This window comes from Lates calcarifer, linkage group LG10 (assembly GCF_001640805.2).
Source record: "Lates calcarifer isolate ASB-BC8 linkage group LG10, TLL_Latcal_v3, whole genome shotgun sequence".
Classification (NCBI taxonomy): domain Eukaryota; kingdom Metazoa; phylum Chordata; class Actinopteri; family Centropomidae; genus Lates; species Lates calcarifer.
In genome coordinates, this window is record NC_066842.1 from 3,814,419 (window position 1) to 3,838,125 (window position 23,707).

At 40.9% G+C, this 23,707-nt stretch overlaps 1 protein-coding gene across 1 annotated transcript in view; it reads right to left on the reverse strand.

Annotated features, from left to right (window-relative positions):
* Positions 1-390: 390 nt before the first annotated feature.
* The window catches only part of lrriq1 (leucine-rich repeats and IQ motif containing 1), a 32,384-nt gene continuing 9,067 nt past the window's right edge, over positions 391-23,707 (reverse strand). The window contains 13 exon segments of the mRNA XM_051073169.1: positions 391-2,634; positions 5,534-5,654; positions 6,236-6,296; positions 7,357-7,462; positions 12,520-12,621; positions 13,408-13,496; positions 13,624-13,695; positions 13,868-13,995; positions 14,889-14,978; positions 15,488-15,613; positions 16,405-16,588; positions 17,112-17,522; positions 20,036-20,215. Of these exon segments, the coding sequence (XP_050929126.1) occupies positions 2,501-2,634; positions 5,534-5,654; positions 6,236-6,296; positions 7,357-7,462; positions 12,520-12,621; positions 13,408-13,496; positions 13,624-13,695; positions 13,868-13,995; positions 14,889-14,978; positions 15,488-15,613; positions 16,405-16,588; positions 17,112-17,522; positions 20,036-20,215 (1,804 nt within the window). The 3' untranslated portion in view covers positions 391-2,500.

Sequence of the window (23,707 nt, forward strand, 5' to 3'; positions counted from 1 at the left end):
GGAGCTGGCTAATTGTGTAACAAGGCAGAGTATATAAGCAAAGACCATCTCCTCTGTCATTTTTCTTTGGAGTTAAGGTTATCTTACATCCTGAAGTATTTGAGACTGAATAAAACCATATACCTCTGAAAAATTACACAAATATGGGGTTTTCTTTTAAAAATATTTTCCTCCAATCCTAATGACTAAGTTTTATGATTTACTGTTAAATTAATGATAATTAAAACAGCTTATTTGTATGACCAGCACTAGACCTTCCAATCAGCCTCACTCCCTATGTCATGCTGCCTGTGTACACATGTACTGAAGTTTATCTATTGTACTATTGTACTGGTCTTTTAGTACCAGAAGTAGCCTCCTGTTCTCATCAGAATATGCCTCAGTATAGTGCGTCACTAGTGTGACCAAGAGAAACCATATGCCCATTTATTAAAAATATTTTTTACTTTACATCACAGCTAATCTTTTCATTCAAGTCATGTTGTAATTTAGAAATTGTAGTATGTTTTAGTATGTTTCAGTCTGCTGATCATTTACAGTCAGTCTGTGTTCATTTTTGCCATAGTAACATTATTGCTGTAAAGATAGTACAACATTGAAAAAATGTAAGCAGATTTGTGATTAATTGCACAACTCAAGCAAGCGTCATGGGTCTGTTTACTAATTTTCAAACATGTAGAAATTGTTTGTTTATAAAATATCAAAAAACGTGCAGTATGCGTTCAGAAATGGTCAGCGGAAAATGTACAGTATGCAGGATTTGTAGCTAAAACCTGCAAAAACAGTGTTACTGTCCTTTAATGCATCTGAAGACAGCACTTGGAGCGATGTGGATACAAAAACTCTCTCTGCCAGACTCCATCTGACAACATTTGCTGACTTGAGGTCAGGCTGGCAGAGCAGTCTGGGCTGAGAGGGACATTCTTCATCTTATCTAAATGTGTGGTGAAGCACTCATTTCACCAGGCAATGGATTTTGGATGTCTTAGGTTACATATAATTTACCCATAACCCAAAAGTAAACAAATCTAATGAAGGCTGGTGGACGATGGCTTAACAATATAATTTCAGACGTTAGAGAAGAAGAGAGGAGAAGAAGTCTAAAAGCCTGGCAAATCTGAACTTGTGTCAAACAAAACAAAACTTGTGACAGATATGCATATAAAGTAGTTTTATGTCACCTGTCTGATAATGTTGGACGTGCAAGAAAAATCCTAACTTTCCAGCTGTATAATGACAGTTTGATGACAGAAAAGCACCCCCTCGGTGTCCCCCAGGGGGCTTGACGAATCAGTCTCCCCATGAAGGAGGACGGTGCTCTTGGGTTTCACAACAGCCCCCAAGTGGGCAAGACCACCACATCTCTGGCATGCGCCACTCCAAGACAAAAATCCCCATCAGCTCGTGTACAGTCAAAACACACCCTCCAGACATGTGTAAGTGAAAGATAGAAGGATAATAAATAGAGAGACATGCATTTCCTGCCAGGGAGCCACTCTGCAGTTCTGACTATTTGTTTTGACATTCATTAAGTTATCATTTCCAGGCAGCGGACCAGCGAGGAACCTCCAAGCCTGAGGTTCACCGCCTCCGGTAGGGCAGTGTTTGTGAACGGACGCCTTAGCTCTCCAAATTCAAATACACAGACAAGGTCATTATAATCCACGACTGAAAATAAAGAAAACAGGCTTCTAATTCTAACACCAATGTTTGTTCTCGGCTCATAAAAGCAGTAATTTCAAGCCCACTGTTGGTGAGCAGGAGCTAAATATATCCACAGAATGGGGAAATTGCACTTAAATGTCTGGGCTTTATTAAACTTTACTCAGATCAGGAAAAGTGGAAAAAGCACATCTCTTCCCATGGTTGCAAACTATATTTACTGTATTTTCTGTCAGGAGACTGCATCAGTGCAGAAATAACAGTTCAGCATGTTGAGAAACATGAATCCACAGGTATGACAGGTCCTGGTTTTTATTTCCTGCCGGTATTTGCATACGAAGCGTGTCATTTGCTGAAGGTTTGTGACTTTGCTCCATGTGTTTTGGTGCTGGTTGGCTGCGATCATGTTCAGGTACTGATACTTGAGCAGAATCAACATAATAGACCTGCCTCAGGATATTTGGGCTGGTCTAGGCCTTATTGGTCTTAATTAATTTTCAGGAGCGAGAGCCCAAGTTTTCAGCTGAGTTTAAAAAGAACAGCTGCAAGGGGATTCGTTGCAGGTGATAAAATAGCATTAAAAATAAAACTAAAAAAGTCATCTTCATGGAAGAAAGAAATAGCCACTTCACACTGACGATGGCTAACCTCCAAAAAAAGGTTTATTTAATATCTTAGGGCATCAAATTTGTGTGATTTCGCGAGAGATATTTTGAAAATGCTGGATATTTTGAGGGTAGATGTATCAGGGTTATAAAAATAAAACACAATTGTATCTGCCTCAAGCAGTGTTGAGTCAGGGCAGGAAAAACTGTGTTGTGGTAGAGGAGTTTGTGTTTTACTTGTGCACTTTGTCTCTCTTCTTGCCCCCTCCCCAGCCACCGCTCAACTGGACAGGGTTGTCTCGGAAGGAGATGCGCTCTTTTTTTGACGGTGCAGACGTGACCCGCTTAGGAGATGGAAGCTCTTTCCCTGAAGACAAAGTGGAAAAGGAACACGTCAACATCTCACATGTAAAATGAGCAGCGTGAAATCAATTCATCACAGACATTCAAATGGCACCCCATAAAATTCTTTGTATTCTAACGACATCTTCGGTGGTACGCACTCGTTGCTGTAGCGTTCTTGCACTGCTCTTTAAATAAATAATGGGTAAAATCAAATCAAATAGGTTTCTATGGTAACTTTTACTTGTCAGAATAGCAGTAGTACACCTGAGGATTTCTTCCAAGAAGGACTAACTTGCAATGAGGAGTTAATAGAATTCATGAAAATCTTATTTTGTACCAGGAAAAACTGAGTCCACAACAAGTCAGAAATACCAAGAACAGAAAGCTAAAGGGCATTCTCATTACAACATTAGTTGGACTTTCTACACTTGAAAGGGAAGAAAATTCATTTAATGTTGGGTAACTAAAATCTAAAAGCTAAAAACAAACAGCTGGTCTGGGAACTTCTTACTTTTGTCTTTGCAGTAATTAAAAAGAGTTACAGTATGAAATGTAAAAGCTTTAACAGATGAGGTGAAGTTTGATTCTTTTTAATCTTGGACACAATTTTATCTTTAGTTCGTAGATAAAGTATGTCTATGTTCTCTGACTCAGTAGACAGTAAAGACTTAAGCATGAGCAGATAAGTTTTGTGTTTGTGTCCCAGGGGCACTGCTGTACCAGAGGCCCTTCCATTTCACCTGGGGATCAGTACAAAGCTTTTCAAACACACAGAACAAAGGCAGTGCTTCTACCGGGCATGATGCATTCCACGTGTAGAGCCCAGGCCCACAGTCTCCACGGCCACCCCACACAGGGAGCCAAACAGCAGGGAGGGCTCTGGGGGAGGTGGGGGGCCTGGGACACATCGCAGGTACCCTCCTGGCTTCAAATATCTGCACAGCTGGCACACTGTATAGAATATCCCGCTACTCAGAAGTCATACCTAATCACAGCTCTAAAGTTTTTGATTTTACTCACGTCTGTGGTGTAACAGTGGGCTTTTCCTCTCCTCATAGTCTGTGTAATGCAGTTTAAAGATAAACCACCACAGTCTTTTGTGTTTATTTTCAGAAACTTCAGTCAGGCTTTGGTGGCTGAGTTTAGTTTATTAAAGACTTTTGTCCAATTATCAGTTCTAAATCAAAAACAGAGCCTAAAACTTGATGCACATGTTGGTAATTTTAATGCAAGTTGTGCAGTCATGCTATTAAATGTACAGAGATAAACAAATGGCCACACATTTGACCCAACCGCTGTGACCAAACAAATTGTTTTCGATCATTTTACTCCTATTATGGTTGAACAGCGGACAAAATTGAGGGAGCAGATATGCAACTTAAGTGGTTTCCTCTGCACACGTAATGAAAATATTTTGTGAGCCTGGAAACGCATTTTATGGCACCGTCCCAGCAAGTGGTGAGTATCATATTGCAATAGGTTATAGAGTATTTATGCAGTCTTTACTGCTATGGCAAACTAAGTGAACCTTCGAACCTTAAACCTTCACTTTGAAATGTGTATGCCACTTCAGAGGCAAAGAATGTACAACTTTATGATAAAGAAACTTTGTTTTCTCTCCTTTGCTGACTCATACAGGCAGACTATAAAAAACATGTTCATCAAAGAAGCTACACTCCAATTTTTGTAATTCCCTGATTTAACCCAAGTAGCCCATTTCCTGTGATATGAACTGGTGTAGCATGGAGACCATTAGATGCCCTTTCCAAGTTTATGAAATATCTAATTGGCTTTTTGAGAAATGCTCTTGCCTTACACATACATTCATATTTCAATTTACCCTACACAATTTTTATAAGTGGTGTTTTCATCAGTACAGACAAAGAGGCTTTTCTTTCTCCCCGCTGTGCTCCTGAGGAGAACAACAGTCTGCCTGCTTAGCAGGACGACATTCGCTCCTGCTGCTGCACCTCGTGGATATCATTTTGAAATCATCATCGGAATCCAATTTGGCTTCATTACAGGGACAGGGCTCTCCTTCATTTGGATTCCTGGGCTTGTTTAATGTGATCATCTGCTGTCAGTCTGTCAGTGGCATCTTTGTCACTCAAACTCCTGAGCCTAACTTCTCCCGACAGAAGGGCCAGTCATTCTTCACTGAAAGGACTGATTTTTTTTTTCTTTCTGCCCGTTTCCTGTCAGAAGAGAAATTCACGGCACTCTGTCCCCGGCCCGACCTTGTGGCACCCCTCCCCTCCCACAGCAGTGGACCAGTGGACTCAGTCTGGGCTGAATAAGCAGCTGCCTTTATCCCTGGCTCTATGCACTTAGGTCTCTGTGACCCGAGACCCGCTGGTGCAAGTGTGCAAACACTGAAACATCTGTACACAAATGTACTAAATGTACATTCTCCTATTCACTTCTCTTAGGTTATTGGCAGTTTATGATTCCTTAGGTTTGAGAAATAGAGTTGGCTTCATCAGCAACTGGCTGATTACAAACACAAAAACAAATATAGAAACATACTAATAAATGTGCATAGGTAACTTACCTTTTGTATAAAGAGGGTACAGTGTTTTGCTGTTATTTATATTTTGTGTTGACTTTATTCATTAAATGAGAGCATGTTTATGTTACTCTGCAGTAAAATAAATTTTCTGCAATAATAAACATTTTTGTTTGCAACACTGAAACACTTTAAAATAACATAAATGTCTCTATCACCCTCTCTCTGGATTACTTTTATGTAAGAAAAGGTTAAAACAGAGCAAGTGACACAAATAATTTACTTTAAAGGACTAATTGTTCTAACTTTCAGAACATGCATATGTGTTCTTCGGATTCTATTCAAAATTTGGTTTAAACTTCCCAGTAACTGTAATTTTCGGTGCAAAAATGGCTGTGAAGTTCACGAGACTCACTTGCATGACCCAAAGAGTTTCTGCGAGGATAATGTCTCTCTTTGCAGGGCTGGGCAGCTAAACTGCTGTTGGCCCACAATCCACTGGCGTGATGTAGACGTTCTGTGTACCCTGGGTCAGCCTGCACACACAACACACAGAAACACAAAAACACACACACACAAATGAGGCCCAACATGACACGTCTCACGCAAGCAGTCCAGCATTTTGAAAAACATTCAACAAGCAGCGGCTCTGCAGTCTGAACATATCTAAGAAACAGGAGGAAGGGGGTGGCTCCTCTTGCCAGTGATCATAACTCAAACTGCTGTATAACGGCACAGGGAGACCTGCGGTTTCTGACTTCAAAGACCTCACGAGCATCAGTATCGTTCTCGGGTTCAGACAAACTGCTCCAAAGTGACACTGGGATTTCTGCAAGTGAAATGAAGAAATTGCAGCCAGTTGATCCTATTGAAAGTGTCACTGTGGAGCTAAACCCCAGACTCACCCCCCCCCTTTCCTCCTTTAAATCGAGGCTGATGAGACAGGCTCCAGGAGAGGGAAACTACAACGCGAGACATGACTCTGACTGGCAAAAGTAAATACTGCATACCTTCACATACATGCAACTGCCCCCCAGAAAAGATTTAAATCAAGATTTACTGTCATTCTACTGAAGTGAATGAACAGCACGGGGAAACGGGAGGGGACTGTACTCACCACTAGCTGCACTCTGCCTCCGTTCAGAATGTCTGAGCTGATCTCTGGTAAGAAATGCTCGCTGAGAATAAGACAAAAAATGTTTAGGCTATTAGTATTCTGTCTATTTCACATCAATTCAGTGGTTTCCCATTTTTAAGCCCATGCAATTACCTCTGACATATCATAAAATAAACATAGATGCCATGGATGATAATCTTAATGTCTGTTTGTTAGGTAGGGAAGTGGAGTGGCACAAGCCTACATGCTCACTGCCTCAGAGACACTCTGCTGGTAAGTGTTTCAATATACAGTGGTTATACTGAAGTGACAGCTATATGCATTTGGGTGGACGGCACAAATAATGTGATTTTACTACATTGCAATTTATCAGTTAATTAAGAGAAATAAGCTTGGGAAATTCTAATGTTTATATATATACACATATATAATATTATAAAAATAATAAATCCCACTCAACACTGTTAAAAATGTTTTGTTTTTACCTTACTTGGATGTTACAGACTTACATGTAAGAGCATGGTTTTGTGACATCACAGCTAGTCTGAAGCCAATCATGGTCCAATAAAGTGTGATGTGGAAACTTGATACACATTCACTGAGAATGAATGTGTGTCAAGATCTCTCATATATTTTAAATTAAGTGTTAGATATCTTGAGTCTGGTGGTTAAAACTTTAAAATGAAAAATATGTATATATTTCATAACTTCTGGATTATTCAATGAGGGAGAAGGAGGATGTGTAATTTTAAGAATTTTTTAAAAGAACTTTTCTGTGGAAAAATCAGACACAGTTATTATTCCAACCAAATATTTTATCTTTCTTTAAGAAATGACGCCAACATTAACAGATCAATTTCATGAAAAAAAAACCCAATCCATCCAAATACTTTGGATTTCTAAGATATCCTCATGTGAAATTTCTTGCATTCAACAGAAAAGTGTCTTTCCCACCTCACTAACAGATATTTCAAAACCTGGTCAGATAAAACTAAAGCTATGTGCATGGCTAGATATTACTAGGATTAAAGAAGAAAATAGATTTAATTTGATGACGTGACCCTTTAAAGCAGCTTCATCTACACACCGCCTCACTGTGTGACCTACATTAAGAGCCTCACCTTTCCGAATCCCTGTCAGACTGGGTGTGCAGCCACTGCTGAGCTTGTTCTTGCTTCACTTGCTCCGTCTTCTCTGCCTGCTGAAGGCCCAGCTCAGCCCCACACACTGCACTCGACAGAAAACATCAAATAAATGTCACAGGCGATTATTTTTTTTCTCCAACTCCTCTTGTCGGTTAAATAACATTCTTGATGACAATGACGGCAAGGAATGAGCGTGCTGCCTAATCAGTGAAAGCTGGGCCGAAGGTGGCATGTTTCTAAATGAAAGGAAATGTAATCAATACTGCAGAGAAAGTTGTGTTAACAGATGCTCACCAAAGTACGAGCTCAACAAATAAACAGCTCGAGGGCCTGAACTGTAACAACACTTGACATCTTTCACTGTAATTACAGCTGGCCAGGGTTCCCAGCACTAGGAGACAGCAGTGCTCAAAGGTCCCAGCATTTCTGTTTTGGCTTAAGGTGGTGTATTTGTTTAGGGGGTTGTATAATATTGTATAATACATTTAAAGTTGCTGAAAGATGCAACAGGAGAGGTTCCGATTTTTTCTAACAATTGTTGGGGCTTGTGGTTCTTTGTAAAATTGAATCCAAGCAATGATCCAAAAGTTTGTAAAAGAGAGAAATCTGAAAGGCTGCTGATTTATGAGTTATGCTGAAATCCCATAATAAGGTCGTAATTCAAAGTAAACATTTATGTTGCGCTGACAGCAACGCTGCCGTAGATGAGTGTAAACTGATAATGAATTTTGACAGCCCAATGCTGGAACTAATGATGCATTTATTTAAGCCATTTACTTGCTTTTGCTGAGCTGTAAAAAGGAGAGAAAAGCTTTACAGTTTTCATGGGTTAATTGAGAAGCCCCACTAAAAACGTCAAGTGATAGATGCTTCCCCCCGGGGCAGCAAAGGCCAGGAAATGGCTACTCGCACGTCCCAAAGTAAAAATACACAGAGAGACAGGGCACAGGCCATCCAGAAAAACCCATAGAGAAGTATGTTTTTAAACAGCAACTTGCTCATATACTTTATGTGTATATATTATGGCACTGTACTGTATGATCCAAACAAGGATTCTGCATTGCCTGTGTACAGTTTTTACATATGCCATTTATATCGTAGGCTTAGAAGAATGATGATAAATTTGAAATCCCTAGCACTGTGTAGCAACACATGTTCAGTGTACACAAAGACACAAGATTAGCACCATGAAAAAATGAAAAAAGTTTACACTGCATTTAAACTGCACTCCAGTAGCATGAAGAGACTCTCCTCTCTCTTTCCCCCCCTGAAATCCTAACTAAAGCCCCTCCTGACCCCCTCCAACCTCCTGAATCCCCCTCCAGTATTCCTCCAGGACATCAGGAGGGGGCCTGTAGGAGTCACGCCTGTTAAGAGCGGCTCTTAAGCACATTAAGCGATCTCATCTTTACTGAGGTAGGAAGAGAGTGGAGGCTTCGGCCCACAGTAAACCAGAGGTGAAGGAAAGATGTGATTCTGGAGCAAAAAACAAACAACACAGGGTTGAGCAAGAAATTAAATGGTGCACTGAATGAGTTGATGAGTTAGTGTTGTTGTGAGTGAACATCCTGAAAAGTTGGAACAGTTGATCAGTTGACTTCAGAAAAGTAATTTCTGAGATGTGAGAAGGGGGTGGAGCAAAACACAGATTGTAAACAATCTTCAGGTCGTAAAAAAGCAAAAGTTTAGTCAATTATCTAAACCACATTATTTGTATGTAAAACAGAGAGAGAGAGAGCACCTCTGTAATGTTGGTAATGATTCTACATTGCACAGCAAAATTGTGTACAAATACACTACAACCACAGCAAGTGTGGTAAATCACACAAGTCAACAACTAAGTCAGTTTGTAAGAGATGTTTACAACAGAAAAGTTTTAAAGTCAAAGTATGCTTGAAACAAACAATGCGATTCGTCCACCAACCACATCTAAAGGTAAATCTGAAGGAGAGGCAAAAAGCCTGCCATCAGAGAAAGGAGTTAGATCTTAGGATGGGTATGACGGTGCACACAATCTCACACAATCGTGCGCAATCTCTCCTTGAAAGAATCCATAGTGTTGCACTCAAAAAGTGACGGAAGTGGTTGTGTGAAGAATGAAAAAGGAAGCTTGGGGATGACGTTCAAGGCCTGTCTGCTCTCTCACCACTGTACACCTGATCACTGTATAAAGTAGATGGCATTTAGATTTACTGTGACAGACTCAAAACGTACCCTTGTAGACTTAAAAATAACTAAGTAAAGGCTAAGCCTTACCTTATTTTGTATTTTGTTTATATCTATATTGATGGAAAATATAGCACAATATCATGAAAAACAATCCTGTTTTTATGGCATTTCAAGTGAAAGACGAATCAGAGCGTGTCTGAAATTTGACTAACTCTGTGTTTTTAGTTGGATGTCTGTCTCTGTGAGTGACTCAGACTGCTGCCCCACTGTACATTGGCTCTGCATGTTTCTTACTTGAGTGTGCCAGTGTGTCTCAAACGTATGCTATGAAGAAGGAGCTCCACTGCCTGAGATAAATAGAAGCTCTGAGATTACGGGGGTGAAATTGAATGCATATGAATGGTGGTAAATAGTCTGACATCAAGTTATTTTGGATGATGGATGATAAACAAGATGATTGTGTTTCAGTTGGACTTTGTAGAGGACCTGAAGTGTGAAATCGAGTTAAGTGCTCGGGAGGTAGGGGTTCCACTCTGAAATAAAAATATATACCCTTGTGTCCCTCTGACATGAGGACGGATGTTTGGTGGAGCTGGATCTCAGTTTGGATGGAAAAGGAAGGTTGGAAGAGTGTGTATGTTCAGGGGGGTTGAGAGGAAGGTGTTGGTGGAAAGTAAGAGGAGAAACAAGGAGAAACGCTTAGAGGCATACAACATCTTCAGCATCTGCAGTACCCAGACACTTGACAACAGAAATAATCTTAAAAAAAAAAAAAAAAGGGGAAGTGCGTTTCTGTATTTTTTGCCTTTAAAAGAAAATGTCTTGCGGCTCTGCTCCATTCTCTCCCTCTCTGTCTCCCTCTCTGGGTATGTAAGCTGATACCCATTTCAAGTGGGTTACTCATGTCCAGCACATCCACACAAAGAGCCCGGATAAAATAAACACGCCGCGTCGGATATCTTGGAAAGAATCTGTCATGGGTTTGGGGCTAATCACCTCCAGAAGGGGCTTGACTCAAAGCCTGAAATGTTAGCCCCTGTCGGGGAGCGCTGGCTGGGCTGGGCTGCGCTGGCTAGGCCCCGGGCACTAGGGATGGATCCGGAGAAGGGGGTGCCTTCCACAGGTCAGGACCAGGGGAGCAACAGAGGAGGCTGGCGTGGGCCCATTTACAGAGAACCGGGATCACAATACCATGAGCCAGTTCCTGTCACAACCACCTCTGCTGCCACCGCCACTGCCTCTTGGTCAATCAGTAAAAAGGCAGCAGGAGTTGTCTCCTCCAGAACCAAGCTGGTTAGAGTTAAACATTTTACAGGATCAGATCAGAAAACCAACTGAGGACAAGGGGTATTAAGCAGAGGGAAGGGTGATGTCCTAACCAATGACCCACGTTACTTTATCAGCTGATGTAGCTGCTTCACTTCATTGCTTGAGAACACCAGTCCTGTTTGATGAATTACCACAACAAGGGTGGAGGGGAGAGATAAGGATACTGGAAAGAAACAGAACTGGAAACAATGTTGTAATGCAATAGGTTATTTGGATAGAACTCGTCTTAAACTGCCAGTTGGCTGAAAGCTTATCCACTGCTATATTGTGCTTAGACATGATTCCAGTGTCAGGAATCACAGTGTTGGAAAGTTGACATATTACACCTGCATTTCAAAATAAATACTTAGATAACATAGTGATACTGTCTTACTCAAATCGACAGAAAAATTTCTAACAGAAAAAAATCAGCTGCCATATAAATGTGTCCATCATTGTCTGATGAAAGTGCAGTTCAGTGAGGAATAAAAAAAATTCTTCAGAATCTTTGTTGTTGCTTGATCTTTGGCTGCACAGCAATGAATGAAAGTTTCAGGGGAAACAAGGGGACTCCTTCACAACTATTCCACAAACAAATTAATAAAGTGATCCACCCAAAAGAGATAAAGCAGAATGAAATGCATCCTTAAGTTGAGGAATTTGATCCATCTCTGTTTTAACATGTAACATGAACCGACAAGCAAATGTACTGTATTTCCCCACAGCTAATTAAGAGGTATTTCATGCTTATGGCAGCATGGGAGACCAGTCACTGCCTGTTGGCAAACACTGTTGTTACAGCGTCCCCCTGACTGCTGGATGACCGCGAGTGTCGTGCTCTCTGGATGTGAGGCCTTGACCCTGGTGAGTGGGGGTTGGGGTGCAGAGGAAAGATGGAGACAGGCCCTCATGATAAAAGCTGCCGCCCCCGTCCTCCCTCCTGCCCCGCCTCCAGCTCTTCCCTCCCTTTCAAGTCTGGCTGTGGATGTCGCAATTCCAAATCATCTCTACACCTCAGGGCAGGGCAGGAGGCCACAGCAAGAAAAAGACAGGGAGAGAAATTTTCCTCCTCTCTGAAAATCAAACTACTTCACATCACAGTCAACATATAGACTCTTGAAGACTGTACATTCATACATTCTTTTGGCCAGTGGCCAGCACAAATTTAAAGGGAAATGACTGCGTGATCACTTGGGTTTCTTGCTCTGCCAGACATCATTATGACTTTGTCACTGTATTCTCAGATCTCAACAACTTTGGTGAATCATTTGCCAAAATTTTGAAAGTAAGACTCAAGTTGAAATGAACTGGAATTATCCTTTATATCAAAATTATGTCCATATTTCGAATCTCAAGTCTACAGCTCTAGGGCCCTTTCACAAAGGAGATTTATGAGCACTACTTACACACACATTGCAAATGCTGTCATGCTCCACAAATGACTCACAAATTGCAGATACAATTCTAAGTCCAACAGGACTCTCATATGCTCATGCAAAGTGTCAAAATTACTAGAAGAGGAAATTAACAGTTGCAAATTGCAGCTTGCATGTTGTAGCTTTAGTGAAATGTGCCCCCGATCTGTACAGACTGTCCCTTAAAAGCAGTATTCACCGGTGTTGCTGAAGGGTCACCAAATGTGTAGCATGTCCCAAGTCCTACCTTTCATATAATTTCTGTTGTGTGGTGCAGGCCTGTTTCGTGCCTCCACTGGACCCCGCTGGTAATTGCAATTTCTAGTAAAGGCAAGGCGAACAGAGGGATCTAGGAGAATAAGAGAAAGAGGGTCAAAGAAGGACAAGGCATGCCTAAAACCAGAAGCAGAAAACCAGAACCTGACATTCGGAAAATATTAGAACAGCGCTCTGGTTCCACTGAGGCAGATGCCATTAGGAGTTACAGCCGACATAGACCTGTATGTTGGTGGAGCAAGATGACAAGAGCCTTGCTATTGGAATCATGCATTTGCAATTCTGATCAAAGAGCAGCCTCCCGCTACATGACCATGGCATGATAACCATGGCAGGACTACTGTTTCTTGGAGCAGAGCAGAGGTGAGGTCACCTTTCACTGCAGGCACACTTAACCACTACAATGAAATGGAATGAAAGTCATCATGGGACGAATTGTCAAGAGGTTTCTTGGCAATCGTTATTTCCTTTGCAAACTCTCAAATAAAGCCCAATAAGAGGTGACAGGGCCTGGCTTCTGCTGTCTGTTATGGCTCGTTAACATACATGGGGTGGAAAGGTTCACTGCTGTAGAAGCACGGTTGAAGGAACAAAGATGATAATGAAAAGAGGCAAAAATTAGTGTGGATTTTTTCCCTTTTAGAAAATGGATTTATGTCATAACAGCAGTTTCTTCCATACTGTGAGGAATATTTGGTGGTAAAAGATTAGCTGGCAGAAACATTAGTAAACAAGTGTATCAACATTATTCTGTTAAAGCTGAAATATCATATCATATTATAAAACAAAAAATAAGGACATATTCTTAAGGCAAATCCTAAATTTATACCTCTACCAATACAATTCTACACACACTCACCCCTTAGTTTCTTCTGCTCTTGCTTTTTTGACTTCATCTTCTGAGCTCTCTTGAGCATCAGTAGAGCTGTGTGGCTGTCAGTGAAGCCCCTGGAGACAAAAAGGACAGAAATGTCACAAAGATAATCAGATTCAGTGAAATAAAAATGAACACATACACTGGTGGGGACAACAAGAGTCAGAATCTAATCATAAAGACACAATGTACATGATTTACCATTCTTCCAGAATCTTTTCTGATCTTGAAGAGACACCACTGAGGACTGAGGTTGAAGCAGGAGATTTGCCTCTGAAATCATGAAAAGATTAGTATGAGATGCAGAAATGTACAAATTCATATCTTCTAATGTCACCATGCATACTTATAAACCATCATATTTATATAGCACTAAGTGAAAACAGCAGGAAAACACTTAGTTCCTTCAAGTAAATGACAGTAACTAGGCTGTGAGTTGTCTTACCTGCTCTCAGGGGAAATTCTCTGCCCAGCGGGGTCCACCTGTTCTCCAGCCATCCAGGCCTGCTTTGGCCTCCATGAAGGTGGTGGTGGGAGTGTGTACTGAGGGGGTTCAGGGAACGGCCCAGGAGGCTGAAATATATACATGAATCCATGTCAGCAACAATTTCAGTTCTGGTCACTTTATTTGAGTAGATTTTAATATCTTACTTTTTAGACAAAATTATATACAGCAGTCAATCTTTACGTTAGCCTCAGATAGTGTAATTCATGAAGTTTTTAATTTACCGGAGCGGTGCTTAAATTTAGATTTTCAACTCTAAATGGAACAGAGTTAAGCTATGTCTAGACAACATAGAGTGCTCTGTATACCTTAGGGAAAATGAAATATAATGTATACAATAATGTCCAGTCTTATTTAACTCAAGTGCATGTTTTCATTTGAGGTATTTGGCTGACACTTTTAACCAAAGCAAGTTTTCACACTCAAGGAATGCTCATATGTAAGTCAAACTAACAGCTTAATTACTCTCCAGATCCCATTTTTTCTTTGTCCAAGCGCTAAATTGTTCATCCCAGCCTTTGATGTGTACCTCAGTGTCAACACATTGAAGCCAGCCATGACAGCAGCTGCACCACATCAGCTAGCCTAAACCGGCTACCATGATGTACAGCGCTGAGCATGCTCCAAAGAAAAGATCCAACAAGAGGTAAATGAAGGAAAAAAAACAAGAGGACAGTCCACCAGTGTGAAAAATGACATCTGCTGGTGCTGAGCAACCTTCAGCCCTCCAGGAAATAATCGTGTTTTTCAAGTGAGTAAATTCAAAGATCAATCAGGGAGAGTGAGACAAATCCTGGAGGGGGCAATAAGCAAGATGGGGAAGGGGCAGGGCAAGAAAATAAGTCTTCCATTGACATTGCACAGGGGCTGTTAATCCCAAAATACACTGGCCACATTCACTAAAATACCAGCCCACCAGGTTTTAAGAACAGAAGAGAATGTCCTGGGACAGCTGCTTTACCTTCAGAGATGGTGCCTGTTCTGACACAAAGTGATGTCTGGGAGGAGAGTCTTCAGAGAGCAGCAATGTCCAGTGTTTCTCCAATGCTGCCTTTGTGAAAAACAAAGAAAAGATTTTTTACATTCTGGACAGCAACTGGGGAACAACAAAGAAAAGAGTCTTCAGAATCAATCATGTGATACTGCAAATAATATATAATATAATGTGCTGTATATATAGTGTATAGTATAATATATAATGGTGAAGGGAGTTCTTCAGTGTCAAGAGCAGGTTAGAATGATAGCTCACAAGATTTGTGGATGTGTGTTTTGTGTGTGATGTGTATGGGTGTACATACAGGTTACTGTCTGTGAGTTATGCTGTGTCTTTGTAAGTTTCTCTGTTTTTGTCCTTTTTCAACATAGATGCGCAGGTGTTTGAACGTGTGTGTGCAAGCTTCTCCGTCTATGTGTACATGGATTGCGTGTGTCCTGAGAGAATGATATCTATATATCTATGCACCTTTGTATCATCTACTGTGCAGGTTTGTGTGTCTGATGGGGCATGGGGTGCAGAATTGCTGAACCATGAAAGTGAATAACACAGACTTGTGTGCATACCTCATCAAAGACAAATTCATCCATGTCCACCTCCTCAAAGGTTTCGTCCTCTCCACTGTCAGGGCATGTGACAGCAGCAAGAGCAGATGCGAGCCTCCTCCTCAGAGCGAAGCCCCTCCAGAATGCCTGGAGGTACCCGAGGAAAGAAATAGAAGAAACCTCTCCATGAATCATGGGGTAAACGTAAATATTGTGTGTTATCCCATTAGGGAGATAAAACATGTTAACCCCTCTTTTAATTGCTGAGTGTTCTGCTGTCTGAACTCTGCGTGACTCCGGGCTGTTCCGAGACAAATGGAGCTCCAGTGTGCCTCTAAATCCTCCAATTCCCAATGGGCTCGGGGGGTGGTGGGTGGGGGGCACACTCTACTTCAAGTTGAGCTGAGCAGGAATCCTAGAACTCTTACTACCACACTTCTTTGGAATCTGATTAATCACTCTGTACAACCCCAACATACATACACACCACTCTACCACACCACCATCCCCCACCCTCTACCTTAGAGGGCCCTAAAGGACTCATCAAACACTTTTTGTGTTGAGAGGGGATTTGGGAGTAGTGTTGAGTAGCATGTTTTTTTAGAACAGCAGCTTACACCTATGCAGAGGATTAGCTGAATAAGCCTCCATAGCATATCTACTGCATGAAAGTGACTTTAACTGTCTGCCTCACTGGAAAATTACCAACCAACCATAAATTAACTTCAGATACCACAATAATGTTGTCACATGTTGGTTGGAACATGTCAAAAAACTCAATTTAGGCTACAGGTGTATATACAGTAAGAAAGGAAACTGACACGGTTTCAGAATTTCTGCCCCATAATTTACAGAATGGCTCCACTCATTAGATTTAACCTCCTGTAAGTCAGACTGGAAAAACATCCAGGTATTTGACAGAATTCCAACAGTTTTACCTGGATGATAGTCGCTGCATAATCTCGGTGAACAGCACTCCTGTTAATATAGGAAGGTCCTGACTCTGGCTTTCCTTCATCTCCTCCTCTTTCCCCTCCCCTCTCAGCTGTGGGGGGGCTGCTGATGTTCCCACATTTCTGCCTGTACTTCCTCCACCGCTGCTGAATCACAACTGCTGCTGTGCTGCTCCAAAAAGGACACACACACACACACACACATATACACAAAGTGAGGGATATACATGATGTCATAGCACCATCGCCTTTCAAAACATGAATTTATTCCTGAGTAGACATCTGGAGAGCAGGACCCTGGAGAGTTTAAGCCTATCCAGAGCCACCCTTCATATCAAAGATCTATTGTCCTCCCAAAGATAGCGCAGTGTTAATGATGAAGCTGCGTGTTAAAATGAGTAAGATGTTCAACATCTTCTGCTGTAAATCATGTAGAGGAGGCTCCAATGATGACAAATGCTCTGCAGCAGAAACTAATAAAATGCTGAGCTGCTATAAAAAGAATTATATAAAAAAAGAGAGTGTTTGCTTTCAGTCAGCAATGTCCAGTTATGTACAATGGAAGAATTTGGATTCTTTCATTAGAAACACTACATCAGCTGATCTCATTGGTTTAGTTTCAACAGCATACTGTTGGTTGGAATGGATGTACAAAAGTGGGCATAATTGATCCAGAACATCTGGTGAATTACTTTTTAAGATCCAGGGCTTGATGGTTAGACACAGGTGCCAGGTCAAGATGGGAGGAAGATGATTTTCCCTTTGTTGCAAAAGAGTGAAGGCTTGGGTTTAGAACTGTTGTAACAGTGTTTAATGTGTCATGCCAACTCTCTGCAGTCTCCAAAGTCCCATAGCTGCAGCTGATATTGTTCCTGCTTGGAATGACTGGTGGAACTTTTTCAGTGGACTGCGTTTCTGAGTGCTCAGCAAACTTTTCAGCGCTGGCACGGTCCCTTTCCAGTGCTTTCTCAGGCGTTGTTTGGCCTGGAGACACAGATGTGTCTCCATATTCCTGGGCAAATCTCTGTTCCTCAGCCAGCTTCAGAGTCTCAGCAAAGTGCCTGCAGGAACTTTTCACAGCATCCAGCTGAGATGAGGCATTACTGTGAACACACACACAAAAACACACTGTTTTAGGCATCTACTGTACGGGAAATCTGCATCTACTGTAGCAGAAGTGGAGGCTCTAATGACCCACTCACAGAGAGATTCAATTACAACCTGTCTTACTTCTGGCCTCCATGAATCGTGCTCATGCTTACTCACTGGAATTACTGTGTGCCGTGGCTCATGTAGACAGGACAGACCTTTCTTTATGACAAGAGATGCCTAATCAAATTAAGTAAATTCAAACAAACAGAAATTTATAATAAACGTCTGTATTTCATGTTAAGGCATACTGTTATGAAATAGTATTAGAGAAGCTTAATTCAGCATGCTAATATATACTTGAGAAATTAAATCCATTCTCATGCAATACAGAAAAATATATATCAGATTTGACCAGTTCTTCTGAGGTGAGGTGAGTGCACTGATTATGTGTGTGTGCATGAACTGCCCCCCTGCTCTGTGTGTGCCCTAATACCATATAATGTCCCTTTCATTGAGGGATAAAGTGACTACAAAGCCACCTTAATGGAAACTTAATGAATCTATTAGCAATGCTTGGATCTGCTCCCCCATCCCCTCCTTGTCCTCAACCCTGAGGGGCCTGGGACACTTCAGTACCCAGCCAGTCTGGACGGCCAGTAGCCTTAGGTAGTACAGCTTCTTCTCTACAAAGACCTAGCTCTTCATTCTCAGTGGGACAAGAAAAGAGAGGAGTCAGGAGGTCCAACAGGATTGTGACACAAATGACCCCTCCTCCCTGTACCTGCTGGTTCACTCCAGGGTCACCATGACCATGTATGACACTAGTATAAGAGAGCAGAAAAACATTTTATATAATGTTTAACCTGGAGATTAACATGTTTGTGACAGAATATGATTGATGATTATTACTAGCCTGTGTCTGTAACCTTGAGCATAAACGACAATATATGTGTTGTTTACTAATCTTTTGAATTACATTTGAGGACATTTAGAGAATAAGATGAACTCATTCGGACAGAACAAAGAATTTCAGCAACCAGTGGGTCTTTAAATGTACAGATGAGCATATGAGAATTGCTTTCAGCTAGACTTGATAAAATGGGAACCTTGAGGCAGCCCAGTATCCATTGGAAGTAAATTCTTATTTAATAATTTTCACCCCCCAAAATTATGTGCAATGTCAACTTTATGTAGCAAAGTGGAAAGTAAGAGTGTGGAGGTTAGGGTGATGGATGGGTGTGTAGCGCATCCCACATTCATGCAAGGGAGTCTCTTACTGCAAATACCTTGGGTCCAAACCACGGAAATATCCAGTATCTCTTATGCATTTTCTGTATGCATTTATTACACTGTCTTGTTTAATACTGACCAATTATTGTAATGCAACATTAAAGCTTGAGTCTATTTTACTGTGTTAACTTCCCAGCTTGTCTGTAAAAATAATTATGCACCATTCAGCAAGTAATGCATCCAAGGAGAATACAGACTGTGGCCTGGAAAAGAAAAAATAGGGGAAGCAAGATTTTCTTCAACAAGAAATAACTTTTTTATTGATTTTTCGATCATACATGATCGCTCAAGGACACAGACTGTTGTTTAATGTTTGTGCTTTGGTTGACATACTTGTATGTGCTTGTATCAAGATTTAAGTTACTCAGCTAAATTTCTAAAAAGTAAATCTTATGTGTAAAATAGAGACACTTCGTGAAGAATTCAGACTCCAACCTGCACCCTGTAAAGAAAGGTTGTGAAACCATACCTCTGATAAACCCCATGGTTTCCCACCTTACAGTCACCAGTAGACTGGCGTGTGGCACTCCTCTCACCTCCCCTAAACCTCAGTCTGACATGAGGTCAGGCCAGGGGTTAAATAGCTGTGTTGGTCCTTGCAAAGCCCCCAGAATGGCCTATTGTCCAGGGGCCAGAGGGGTAGAGGGCACACAGTGAGGGGTGAAGCAAAAGGAGCGCCACGCTAACCCTCAAGCCATAGGAGTCCTCAGTGTGACCCACACAGGATAGCCGCCGTCACGTTTCATCTTTTGTGCTGTGTAATTTGGAAGGGTCATGAAGATAAGCAGAAAGTTGACCACTGTTTTAAGTGTTGGTGGTCCGTCTTGCATAGGACTGTCAATGTGTGTGGAGGCCAGTGACATCGAAGGACTTGTGAAAATAGATGGACGTTGTCTTTAGGCCCACTACGCCCTACGTATCAGACATAACAAGAGGATAGCTAGCATTCCTGGCTGCTTCATGTCTGTCACTCTGACAAGCTGATCAGCACAAGATTACAAAAGTAATACATCCTCTTACAAATAAATCATGATGAAAATTATGTCATCTGGGTTAAGAGTAAGAATCACCAATCACATTTTTTTCCTCAGCTTTAGACAGGATTAACAGTAAATTCTTGGCTCACACACACCACTCCAACCACTTTCGCTGACCACTGGTGAGACCTGTGCTCCTACACATTAGACTCACTAACAGTACACCTTACACAAGCAGTCAGTAATTTTTCTCTTACCTGAGCTCCCTGCTGTGCTGCAGCTGTAAATCACGAGTCTGCTTCAGCTGAGCCTGACAAAATGTTAGGAAGCCGCCTGAGGCCAAGCTGACCTGTTGAACAGCAGGGGCTGACTGAAAGGAGTCTGTCTCCTGACCATCAATGGCTCTCAGGCCAGCTACTGCTTTCTGCACAGTGGATCTGAAAAGAGGAGAAAACTGGATGAAATATCCAGTTAAAGCCACATTTTAATGGCCTTAACTTTTAAATATTAACAAAAAAGTCTTATAATACTAGAACTACTACTTAAAAGCACAACAAATTTTAGCCTGAGAATTATATTTTTGTATGTTTCTTTTTAAGTAGCTGATTTGTATTTAAACAACATACCAGAGTAAAGTGGTTTATATAATAGATTTCTGTTTAGAAACATTACAATTAATAATACCATGATATCAGCTATTATAATACCACTGTTTGTAATATATTTATATCTCTCACCTAGCAAGACCTTTTCTGATGACATTCACATTTAAGATTTTAAATAACTTAACTACTGCTGTACTATATTGCTTTACAAAATAGTATAGCATGTAAATGCACTTTTCACCACTGCCGTGAATACAAACAACTTGATGCGCCCTACACTTTGTATAAACAACAGTATATATAACACTGAGGCCTTTGAGAGCGACATGAACAGAACCCAAAACACTGAAAGGCTGAAATTTCAGACGCTGTGGAGACGTTTTCAAAAAAAGGCTTAAGTTAGAGAGAGAGGTTCTGTCAGGGCTATGGAATAAGACGTGAAGCTTTCGCCCTTCAGTCTTGCGCCAAGGAGTATCAGCATGATTTGACTTTACTTTTTGGTCAATAAGTCTCACAAATCAGCAAAGAGGTTTCAGACTTGTGGTGAATAAATTTCATTCATTTTTGTTCTGTTTTACATTTCAGGCTGATTATTTAATCACTGATATTCAACTCCCCATGTTGTTGAATAATGATAATTTGTCTTATTGAAAACCCATATTTATAGCTGTATAGCTCAGTGGGCAGAAAGTTGCTCTAGTACAGAAAGGTTAGAGCAGCCATTCTCACTGAGGCCACTCATTACACATGTTGTTCTCTATGCTGAGCACGTTTGTCCTCAGGTCTAACTAAGCTAATATATTTACAGTGTTTTGGTGAATTTGTTGAACTTTATCCACTGGTATAAGTGATGTACACTGTGATCTGGCATTACAATCTAAATTCATTTGGAGACATTTAACACAATTGTTGACTTCACATTATTATATCTGTAAGTGTAGTCACACAGCTACTTTGGATGAAAAACCCCTACCAAATGGAATATGTTAGGTAGTACTGGCCTTCAAACTGGAGGGGAGCCCTGAATGGCTGTGAGTCTGGGGGAGAGGTAACTGCTGCCTGAGGCTAAGGATGTCCAACCAGAGGAATCTCAACTATCTGCCAGAGAAACAGACTCAGAGCATCCACCAGCACAGCACAGGCCAAATGTGGTCTATGTTCAGTGGGAAAATGTGGAGCTGGAAACTCTACAGGACACTAGGGAACAGCAACAATAAAATCCGTAAAAATACAAGCCTTCAGGCTATGAAGTCGATTTTTTAAAACATTATGAACAACTGGGTTTCTCAAAATTGATTCCCAGTGCACCACATGCTCTTAAATCTGGCTACCATGTCACCATGAAGAGGACAAAACATGTGTTGAGGGTGAGCCTTTGATTTCACCAGCTCATAATGTGTTTTTGTGAATATTTCATATTGTATCTCTATACCAATCCATGGATATGATTTTTAACAATAGATCTCTCTGGATTATTTAAAACAAAGCTCTATATCAACTGTCCTACATGCATCATAACCACAGATTCTACAGCTAATAAAGGCAAAGCAGAGAGCAAAGTATGAAATCCAGTGGAAAAAATAAACAAACAAAGTCCGATGGCGGAGTAATCTTGGTGCCTCAGTACTTATTCCTACTTTATTTTGATTCATGTATGGGTTGTGAACTGTATTCTTCAGATCCATGTTGAAGGACTTGAAATCATATAAACAATTCATACTATGCACAGTTTACCGACCCCAGCGGCACCCTGAGTCAAAGACATGACCACAGAGGACGGGATCTGTGTACTGTCAGAAGGATACGGTTTTGATGTGGCCCACTTGGTCTCTCTGACACAGATCGGGATTAGATTCCAGCCCTTCAGGCATGTTGTCTGGCTTGCTGTCTTCAAATGAAGCTCCAAACCCAAATGGGACCTTTTGATTGTTACATGAGCTCATTGAGGTGCAGATTATAATTAAATTCAGGAATGGAGACCAGTTAGACACACTTGGGGGAATGCAGAGTAGACCTACATACAAAATAGTTAGATGCCATGAGTCGCTGATGTTTACAATGGACAATTCTTATTAAAGAATTAGGGAATGACATTTGGCTGGTTTCAGAAAGACAGCTCACAACATTCAACAGTTTTTTATGATTTTTTGAAGCATTTTTTCCTTTAGGGGTATTGTAAATTTGTATTGTCATGACTGGTTCATTTTAACTAAATCACTGAAACTCATTATTTTTCACAATTTAGATGCTATGAATCTCTTTCTCTCCTTGCAGCTATATCTACATTGACTGTGCTTGGACTTCAACCTGAACCTTTCCTAAATTGATATAAATTTCATCCTCCTTTCTGGGGAAACACGGTTCTTGGCTCACATTCCTTCATCCTCCTCCTCTAGTCCATATGAACACAGGTCCGTATTTCATTTAGTGAAGACTTCCTCCAAAACACAGGCTCTTAAAGTGGCCCTGATTAATCAGACCCAGTGTTTTCTTCTTCCACATCTCCTGGATCAGGGGCTGCCTACAGGGAGTGGAATTCTTAGCGCTTGCCTTTTGGTGCTTTAATTTAGCCGGTGTTATCACTGGCTCTGGATGAAAGGGCCAGGGCATGAGTGTGGAAATACAGAAGGTTAATTCCACTGCTGGCATTGAAGGTTAAGTAAAGTTCAATGAAATATTAAGGTAATGTTTCAGTTAAGGCTTAAGATGGAAAAAATGTCAACAAGTAATCCATGAAAAAAGAAAATAAACTACTAAAAAAAGGAAATTTCCAAATAAAAACGTTAAATTTACATTCAAACAACAACATTATTGACGGCCAGTAGGCCAGGAGTACATAAGGCAGGAATGTTTTACATGTGCAATTGACATTCAACTCTTCTCTGTTATGATGTTGCTGATTTAAAGGTCCAAAAATGGCTGAAGAAACTCTATAATACAACAGTCTAAATGCTGTTAGATAAACAACCCATAAAAGAGGGCTTTTTGGAGGGGCAAGCAAAGTATAGTTTTTCATATTTTGTTTATTTTTCTGTCACTACATGGGTGTGAGTAATTCTGCTGAGCCAAATAACTTTACAGACCTGTAACAGCTGAGATCATTGCTTATGACAGGCTGATAAAAGCATGAAGAGTATAAGTGATCACTGCATATTTTTCATATAACTCACTGCAACTGTTTTAACATGGGAAAAATATCTAGGCGCTGTAAGTGAATGAGCAAATTGACACTGAAAAGTTAATTGATTTTTCTGTTGTATCAATATTTTGAGAATTACAAGCACTTAGAGTGACGTACGAACACACAGATGTCAGTGGCACGTC